The sequence below is a fragment of the Eurypyga helias genome, unplaced genomic scaffold (assembly GCF_000690775.1).
Source record: "Eurypyga helias isolate BGI_N326 unplaced genomic scaffold, ASM69077v1 scaffold19476, whole genome shotgun sequence".
Lineage (NCBI taxonomy): Eukaryota > Metazoa > Chordata > Aves > Eurypygiformes > Eurypygidae > Eurypyga > Eurypyga helias.
The window spans coordinates 53870-63837 of record NW_010257439.1 but is presented as its reverse complement, the minus strand read 5'-3'; the positions used below and the strand labels follow the sequence as shown (position 1 = coordinate 63837).

Genomic DNA, 9968 nt, shown 5'->3' with positions numbered 1-9968 from the left:
TTCAGTTCTGGGGAAGGCTTCACAGAGCCAGGTTGGGGAACCAGCATCTCCGAAGCAAGAGCAAGACGAGAGGAATATCCCGGGAAGAGAAGACTGGGGTCTAGGAGGAGTAAACCTCAAGACAAGGAGGGAGGCAGGAAGTGGCAGGATGTTGTGAGTGCCCCAATGCCTGTCCTTGGCTCCGTGTGTAACCTGCGGGTATATTTTGCATCTTCTGCGTCCTCAAGAGAATTGCACATCAAGTTCCACCTCCAGGGTCGCATCACACTTGCACTAACGCCAGGAAGACAGAGAGGTGCTTTAGCTCTTCCCGATGGCTTCATTGCAGCGGGTGATGCCGAAGAGGAGAAAACCCAGCGTGACTTCCAGGGCTGATGTCCAACGAGAACACCTTTGCTCGTAAAACACGCACGCGCAAGTACCCTTCCTTGTCGGTGCAGTAGTAAGGTGTTTCCTCTTCTGGATCCCTTTCCCCGCTTTCTGATGCGGCATGTTAATAAAATCAAGGTTCTTCCACAGAAGCGTGGCTTCTGAAAAGGCCCGCAGTGCCCGTCCCCTGTGCGGGTCTGAGCTTCAGGAGGCCCGCTGTCCTTTGGCAGGTGTTTACAGCATGTCACCTTATGAAATCACGTGGAAAGGCCAGTCTGAATCCCTGTTAATGCCTTTTCTTTCTTGTGTTGCTGTTGGCTTTCAGCACGTGTGGAGCGAAAGTGAGGACTGCTTACCTTTTCTGCAGCTCGCACAGGATTACATCTCCTCTTGCGGGAAAAAGACACTCCATGAAATATTGGAAAAAGTCTTCAAATCCTTCAGACCCGTAAGTTTCTGTTTTTTACTTGCAAACATTGTCAGTTACCGGTGACTTTCAATAGGATGGAGCGAGGTGGGTTTTCTCCCGCAGGGAATTACATCTCCAGTCAGCTGCCTTGGCGCAGGGGTGTTGGCATGTAAGCTACTGTCAGGCCATTGGAAATCGTTTCTTGGAAGCCAGCTGCCTTCTTATTTCCATCCCTGCATTTGAGAGGATGAGATTCCTGCGCAGGATGGGAGGCCAACTGGTGCGGCAGCCAGTGGCAGTGGGGCTTTGTGGCAGAGTTGTTTCCTGGCACTGGAAATGAGGAGTTCTGCAAGGATCTGAGCAGCGAGAGTAAACCTCTGTGAAGCTGGAAGTATGATCTCTCCTCAGAGTGGTTTGTTTTATTTTAAGGTTGGCCTTTTTTCCCACCAAATGGTCCAGATTTTGCAGTTCGGATGGTTGCCACTTGGTATTTGCAAGCACCAGTTTGGCCACTGCTTGAGAAGTGGTTGGAGCAGGTGACGTCTTCTGTGGGGAGGGGGTGTGTACTTTTGTGTTTTGTGGTTACTCAGCTTTCTCTGTCCTTGTTTAACACTAAGATTTGGGTCAAAGCCTGGGTTTCATTAGGGTGAGGTTATGGGCTGGCTGTTATCTTTCGTTTTTGCCAAGCCCTCCCGTTGCACAGCCTTTCCCTTTGGAGAGCCTTGGGCTGGGTGGGAGGCTGGTGCAGAGCAGAGGGGAGGTTTGTTGCCAGAGCCAAGCTCCCGTGATGTCCACGGGAAAGCTGACTGACGGATGTTTTTATACTCTACTGACAACGCAGACCTTCTTCCCTCCTCTCTTTTTCTGGCTGACTAACCGAGAAGACTGTAAATGTATCCCAAGTATTCAGAGCGAAAGGGAGGGCTTGGAGCGTCCATAGGAAAACAGTGGCCCTCCCTGTGTTACACCCTTGCATTGCCTTGCCATGGACCGCCACAGCTGGTCGACATGAAAGAGCATCATTTTAAAGAATCCTTTGAGAGGCTGGAAATAAATAGAACAGATGCACACTTTTCTTAGAAAGGACTGGAAATCTGATCCGGCAGTACAGCTGGTTGTAATTGTGAAAACATACAAAAATATAAATCTGTTTCCCAGAAGAATATTCAGCTCTTGGATCTTCATAGCTGTTTTCTCCTGCTCAGAAAAGCTGTGGCTTTGAGGAGAAACTTCCATTGGTTTAACTAAAGAGGACTTCAAAATGACATAATTAAATTGGTACAGATCACTTATTTCATTTAAACCACATTTATTTCAGCATACCTTAAGTTACTGAGAAATTTGTTTCAGTCAAACCAAGTTAAGCTACCCTTCAGAATAAAAAAAGTTCAAAGCAAGGGGAACCATTATGCTTATGTAGTCTGGGCTCTTCCTTAGTACATCTAGTTTCACTCCATGATTCCCACCCCTGAGCACAAAAATCGTGGTTGAGCTGCAGCGTGGCTTTCCCAAAGACACCCACCCTTGACCTAAAGTCTTTGGGTGACTTAAAGGCTGCAGCACTTCTCTCCTCATCGTTAGTTACGCCTCTGTGAATAACTCCTCTTATTCACGATCTGCATTTTTCTAGTTTTGCTTCCTAGCTATTGAATTTCATTAGGCTTTTGTCTGCTCAAAGCTGGCGTCCTCAGTTGTGAGAGACCTCTTGCAGACTGTAATCAAGTACCTCTTCATTTTCTCTCAGACGTACCACAAAGATTAAGTTTCTCAGATTCTCCTTTGACCTAGTACTGAGAGATTTGCATCAGTGTAACAAAACAGGGTTTATCATTTGAGGTATGCAGGCAAGTCTACTAAGGAATGTATTCACATCTTTCCCTTACTGTAATTATTAAAAATAGCACACGTATGGTAGGATAGATTTTTAAAAGTGAAGGCTGTTATAATAGATGGATGGAAACAGTTGTTTTACACCCTCGGGCCTTTGCCAGATCAAACCCACTTTTAATCAGTATTGGAAAATTATTCCCTTGGCATTACCTCACGCTGTCCCCCATGCTTTCCCTGCTGGACCTGTGTTGCTAATGAAACCTCCTTGTTGTCAGCTTGGAGGTGGCATTTGCAGGGCATTTCTTCTCCACTATCCCAACCAAGTCTGCCATCAGAGACCAGTCTGGCAAACTTGTGTTTGAAAAATGGCCGTTTAGGAAAAACTGCTCCTGAAGGTCAGACTGGGCTCTTCTGAAGCGTCTGATGGTCCTGGCTACTCAGTCTGAGACACTGAATAGTGGCCAGGTTTCTAGCATGTGTTTGGTAAGGACCTTCTGAAAGTCTTTTCCATTTTGGTATTTCCAGCCAGGCATCCAAGATTATTAGTTTTGGAAGTCTTTGTTGGGATCCTTTGAAGGGAAATTTTTAGGAGGAGTCACTGGCAGTGCATCTGCAGCTCTCTATGCCCTTGTGCATAGCACAAGCACCTGTCCTTCCTTAACGGAGGGCTCCCAGGCAGATTTTTGCCCAGTAACTCAGCTCAGCCCTGCTCCACACATTCAGGGTTAACAGCCCAGCACTGTCTCCCCAGGCTTAACCTGGGGCTGCTGCGTGGGCAGGGACTGGCTGCCCATGCAGCTGGACCCTGTGTTTTGAAGGCAGTGAGGCCTGGGATGCCCAGCAGTTGGCATCCCTTTCAGTGAGAGACACAGATTTCCCTCTGCTCCTCGCTCTTCCCTGGGCAGCAGAGGCGATGAGGGCAGTCTGGGGGCTGCTCACTAGCCCTCGCTGCTCTCCAGCATCTCTCCTTTACATTTTATGGGCATAAACACAGAGCCAGGACAGGGTATTTATTTAGACAAGGCTTTTAAAAAGTGTTGGTTAGCCCTCGACAGCTAAAACTCGCCTCTAAATCCTTCTCTAGACAAGGTCAAGCTGTTCTTTGATGAAGGTGGTGGGGGCGTGTTGTCTCTGTCCATTACTGCCTTCCTGTGCCGATTTCCACAACCTCAGTGATTTGCCTTATTACTCAGGGAGCATCCAAAAGTGCCAGACACCACGCAGGTATGGGAAGTGATGTCAGTAGCAGTGGGCTCAAATACCACTCTTTGCCCCAGAGCATCCTAGTTTTTCTGATGCCCTTGTTTCTCCGATGCCAAAGGTGTCCATGCTGGTGCTTGTCAGCACATCTGCCTGAAGACTAAGCCAGAATTCAGCAGAACCACGTTCTCTCTAGTGTAGCATCATGTGGACCACTAAAGCTTCCTCTTGGACGGGGCTTATTTTTCAGCATGTTTGTGTGTCAGCTTTTGGTGGGAGGTAATGTTGCTCTGCTTTCGCGAGTTCGCAACTTCAAAACTACAAGGTTATTTGCAGAAAATCAGAGTACTGTGAATGAGTTAAGGAAAGAAAGGTAAATAAAAGATAAAAAATGCTTGAGGGACACTGCACCAACTGGCAGAGTTTGCAGGGAACCAAAACATGAGTCGTACAATTCAGGTGCAACTTTCAGGGCTCCTGCATTGAGCTCACCTTCAGCCTAAAATCCTACATCCAAACTGGGGAGTCTGCAGTGTAAAAGCCATTTATCCCGCATTCGTTTAATTCATACACATCCCAGTGATGTCTCCTTTACCTTCAGTTGGGTAGTTTGGCCAGCGGTAGTAAATAGGGGTAGTGCTGCTGCTGGTTGTCCTCCCTCCTTCGCTCCTCACCACCCTTTTGTGCTCCTTCTCCCCATGTGTCCCCACCGGGAAGTTTTGTTCCCCTGGCTGTCTCTTTACAGCTATCTCTTTCTACACCTGTTTTACCTCTTTCCTCTTTGTTTTCACTCTCCATTAAAGTCCTTTCCACTCTGCCACACTTTAAATGCTTTAATATATAAAGTAGGTATGGACTAGAAGCAAACCAGTGTGTTTGAAAGAAGACAACGTGGGAGTCAGTCTAGGGTCAGCTCAGGACAGCTTCATCATCTTATTTTGTCCTCATCTTTCACATTTCGTCCTTCTACTTTGGCCCAAGGAGATCAGAATGCTGGCTGATTTGTCACCACAGTCCAGAGAGCTGTAAGGGGTTAACAGCGATGAGGGACTGTAGTCCTGTGGAAAGCAGAGAGATGCGACCCCTAAAAGCAGGGCCTGCACGGCTGAGGTCCTTGGCACCTTGGAAGATCCTAAAGTGTCCATGAGAGAATAAAACTGCACGTCTGTTAGAGGAGCATCCCATCCCTTTCCCATCTTTCCTACGCTCCATAAAACTGCTAACATCTGCAGCATCACTCTGATTGACGCTGCACCAGGAGGAGAGCTGTGTTTCCCGAGGGCGAAGGAAGAAGGATGCATGAAAAGCAGGATGTGCTCCCCATCCTTTGGGATCATGCGCGTCTCTGCGGTTCTTGTGGTGTGTGTTGTGTTTTCCATGCTAATTTTGCACGGGAAACGCTTACAGCATCCCATAAAATGAAGAATCATGTGGCTCATTTCCCTGCAAATCAGGGAGTAATTATAACCAGAGCTGGGCAAAAAACCCAGTGTGATCAAAGCTCTTTCTGCCGGGTGATATAAACGGAGCAGTGCAACACTCATTTTTCATTTGAACACACCAAATGTAGCAAAAATAGTGCTGGTGGATAAGAAAGTCTAGAGGCCTTGCTTTTGCCTTTTGAAAACTGAGTATTTTAATTTTAGTTTCAACATGAAACAAACCCCCAGCATCCTGAAAATGAACCAAGTAGTTTCACGTTCAGTTAAGCGTTTGATATGAAAAATATGCATGCATAGGAATATTTACTCTTTCTCCTGCTCAGAAAACAAGGACATTTTCAGCTCTGGGGTCTCGCCATGAGTATTTTTAAAATGTGAAGGAGGATGTTTAGTCCCTCCATTCTCCTTCCATTTCCTTGCCCAAGAAACCTGGCAACTACAAAACGTATTTTCTCACGGTGACAGTGAGGAACACAAGCTTCATCGGACCCAGAGGCTAACGCTGTGCATTGTATTTGTGTCCACTGAATAATTCTGAATGTTGATCACAGACTAAATTAGTTTAGGTCCCTAAAAATCTGCCTTGTCACAGCCTTCTCATTTTCACGCTACCACCTAGTGAGTGTCACACAACCCCCCCCTCGCGATTTTTCTAGGCTTTGCCTCTTTTGAGAGCTAACAGCTGCGTCACTCTCCAAACAGGGCGTTGCATGCGTCTGTGCTGCTCTTCCAGCCCTGGCAAGCTAAATACATGGTATTCCCAATAATGCCTGGCATATGATTTTGCTTTGTGGCTATTAATAGCTGCTAGTGTAGGATTCTAATGAAAGATTTCTGCAACAGATGCATTATTTTGACTTATTATTTGGTTTATGTGTCTTCCTGACTTCCGTTGGCTTGGCAACCTTTTGGAGGAGAGGGGAAAAGTCCAGACGTCGCTGTTTGCTCCTTTTCCTGGAGCGAACGAGTGCCGTTGCAGTGAATGGAGCCATCAGGTGGAGGCATCCAAACATTATCCAAGGAAGACGGGCTGGCAGTTTTTCACAAGCCCAAATCTAATTTGCCACAATTAAAAGGGGCTTGGACAATTTTGAGTTGGATGCACAGTATTTCTCACTGCGAGGGCTTCACCCAGTGTGCAAGGCTTCATCTGGTGTGATGGAGCGACGGGTTCAAGAGAATCACGTAACATGCTGGGATCTTTAGGTTGCCTACTCCATACTTGCCGGTTCCACATGAGGGTGCTTTCTTCTTTGGCCTTTATAGGGTTGCTGAACAGAGTCTTAAGCTGAGAAAACTACCGCTGCAGTGCTATCATGGTTCTTTCTGAAGTTAAACCACTGCCAAGTCTAAACACTCAACAATTCGCGCTACGACCTGAGGGAAGAACACAAAGCTCTTTGCAAGGGCTTTGCTTCGGTTTTATTTACTTTCTGGTCTCTGAGTACTTAATTTGGTGTGAGGATGCATTTCAAATCTTGTTCTGTCACAGGAGGGAGAGAAGGAGAGTCGGGATCGTTATGCAATGCTATTATTCCAGGGTCTGAGGTTTTCAGGAAGTGGCACCTAGGTATTGTGTGAGGATTTGTAGTGAGTGGGTAATTCGCTGTTACACAGTATCTTCTCTTCTTTGTAGTTACTTGGGCTTCCAGACGTTGACGATGATGCATTTGAAGAATACAATGCAGATGTGGAAGAAGAGGAACCAGAAGCCGATCACCAACAGATGGGTGTCAGTCAACAGTGATTTTCTGAGAAGCTATAACAGTTCGGAAGCCTTTGGTACCAGGTGGGGTCAGGTGGTCCCACATTAGCCTGCTCAAATTAGCACATCACATGGGGATATCTGGCTCCCAGGATAAAAGTTCTACAAAAAGGTTTAAAAAAAAAATTAATAATAATAATCTGTGATGAGCTTTGCTAAGAAGTGACCTGAATCTTGCTCCTGCTTCAGTGGGTTTTCTATGGAGTTGTCTTGGTAGCATTCTGCCGTTATCAGTCTAGAAGTAGTTTTGTCACTGACTTGTCTCTTCGATTTGTGTTCGAAAGTAGCGTTCGCTGACATGAATGTAGAGTACCGAGAATGTAGGCAGCATGTGGTGGGAGTGCCGAGTCCTCACCGGTGACCTTTCCAAGGAAACCAGCGCGGAGAGCAAACGTGACTTGCGCTTTCCTTTTTAGTTCAACAGCTATGGTTTTTGACAAACCAAACATGGAGAGATTTCTCCAGAAAAACACTAGTTTAATAGCGGCCGGTACTGCAGAAGTGCACATGAAGGCTTAACAAAAATAATAGGAAGCGAGGAATCCAGGGGAGTATTGGTGTCAGGCGTATTAGTATCATTTTACCGACAACTGAGTTTACAAGTGCTGAGTTAATAACTGGGAATGATTAGTATCAGTAGTACACGTTACAGCCAACCCTGGTACTCCGGCACCATTTGATCCAAAGCCAGTGCTGCTTCCGTACCAATCAATGAAAACATAGCCATTGCCTATCCCACTTCTGCATGACAACCAACTTCAAGCTTCACCGTTTTTAATACACTGCTAAATTACTACTCAAACCTCACGGCATCGTGAATTAAAGTGCAACTTAACTTTGAAGCCATAAGGGTATGAACCAGCACCTGGCTCTTAAAATTATACTGGACCCGTTCCTCTCTCTAGCCTTTGAGCTAGTCCAGGCATTTACACCTCCTTGGAGGGGAGCTACAATCCTGCTACTTTGGCTGTTATAAAAACTAGTGAGGTTTTACTTAACCAGAGACTTGCTCCCCAGAGGGGTTCGGTGGGGTCTTGGTATAAGGGAGAAGACGACCCCTCATATTTTCTACCTATTTTGCATAGATTTAGGTGACTCGGATGAGTGCCAGACTGTGAAGATGCAGGGTCTCTTTATTTACTTGCCTTTTGTACCAAAAATAGAAGAAGCAAAGGGGATTCTGTTGTAATACAACTGTTTTCCACAATCGAGCAAAATGTTTCTAAATTTACTCCTTTTTTCCAATTTTTTTTTAAATCCTGAAATGAAGGTCACACACATCAAAAGCCCTTTTATACGGAATTAGCTTTATAAAACCAAAACGTGAGTGAAGAGAAAACCCTTGGACAACTCCTGGAAACAACTCGCTTCATTTGAAAACCCTGTTGTTAGCAACGTCTCCTTTTCAATAGGTTTTTTTAAAGATTTCTTTTCCAAGGTTACTTTAAGAGAGTAAGTTTTCTTGGTGGTTTACATTTCTGATGATGACTTGAGAGATGCATAGCACTTGATTTTTCCAATCTGGAGCAAAGACCTTCCGTAACCGGGACAGTGTGTTGTTCCTGAGTATGCACAGAAGTGTCTGCAACACTGTAGAAGTTGGAGTTAAAGAATACAAAAAAAAAAAAAGTGAAAGAGAAACAGAGCTTAATGCAACTTTGTACATTCTTTCGGCATGCAGGCATAAACATGATAGTCGCAGCACATTTTTATGGACTAGTGACGTGAGAACCGTGGCAGTTCATTGTATAACACTGTACAGCAGCAATAGGCTTTTTGCTTACTAAAATAAAGTGTAAGACCAGTGGTTTCCATCCCTGCTTTAAGTCCCGAAGTTTTTCTTTCCTCTCCAGCTAAAACAGATGCCATAACCTTAAGCAGAGCCTTGCTTTGGGAGAACCTTTCCCTTTGTAGCGTCCAAGCCATTGGTTGCGGCTCGCACAAGTAGATCGTTCAGGGCTGACTTTCCTCGGCTGTAACGGAATGAGAGACCTAACGTGCAGTAGCGCAAGCTGGAGGCGAAGTTCTGCTGTTCAGGTCTGCTAGCCACTTGCCTGTTCTGCTTAGGCGCAGGTGACTGGCACCCACACGCACGTGCACAAGCCCTGGGCTCGGCTGCGTCATGAGCTGGGCTGTGGGATCGGTCTGGCTGTGAAATCACAGGATCAGTCACAGAATGGTAAAGATCATCCAGTTCCAACCCCCCTGCCATGGGCAGGGACACCTTCCACTAGACCAGGTTGCTCAAAGCCTCATCCAGCCTGGCCTTGAACACTTCCAGGGATGGGGCATCCACAACCCTCTGCCTTTTTATTGACAGGCGGTTTTACAGCCGGATCAGTCCCACCACCTGGTTCAGCACGTGGCTGCACAGACGAGTGCGGGCACAACAGAGGGGAGGGTGCAGGGGTGGACACGGGTGGTATCTGAGGACCTGCAGCCGAACGCACCTTGCGCCCCTTGCACGGTGCTAGGGACCCATGGGTGAGGAGCAGACATGTTCTGAACCAGCCTAAGTGCTGTGAAAGATTGAATCCACAAGGCTCAATGGAGGATCGGGCTCTGGATGGCAGCAGGATAGGCAGGAATTCATAACATGAGGAAAGACTGTAAGACCCAGTGCTTGTAATTGCACACAGGAGGATGTAATACCTACTGCGCTCTGCTCCCTTTCCCTGCATATTGATGGAATTGTTAATGAGCGGTTGAGCATTAATGTGGTTACAAGCAAAGGTAAAGCTGTAAATTATGTAGATACATCTTCTGTATTCACTAATTCCCTTCTTTTTTTGGAATGCCATATGCCGTTTGGGTCACCTCCTTACCAGACTGGAAGTGCTGGACAGCCATGGGGCCTTTCTGCAGCTTCCACCCCTGCAAAATTCCCACTGAAGCCAGCAAGATTTTGTTCAAAGGCGACCTGCAGGACTGGGCACTCCAGGGAATGCAGGAG

General features: G+C 46.4%; 1 protein-coding gene across 1 annotated transcript; it reads left to right on the top strand.

The window, feature by feature from the left end:
- Positions 1-694: 694 nt before the first annotated feature.
- MTURN (maturin, neural progenitor differentiation regulator homolog (Xenopus)) lies at positions 695-6997 on the top strand (the record flags this gene model as incomplete). Its single annotated transcript, XM_010154020.1, has 2 exons — positions 695-817; positions 6887-6997. Coding segments are annotated over 2 exons (234 nt in total), but the record flags the coding sequence as incomplete, so codon positions are not given.
- Between the last annotated feature and the right edge of the window lie 2971 nt (positions 6998-9968).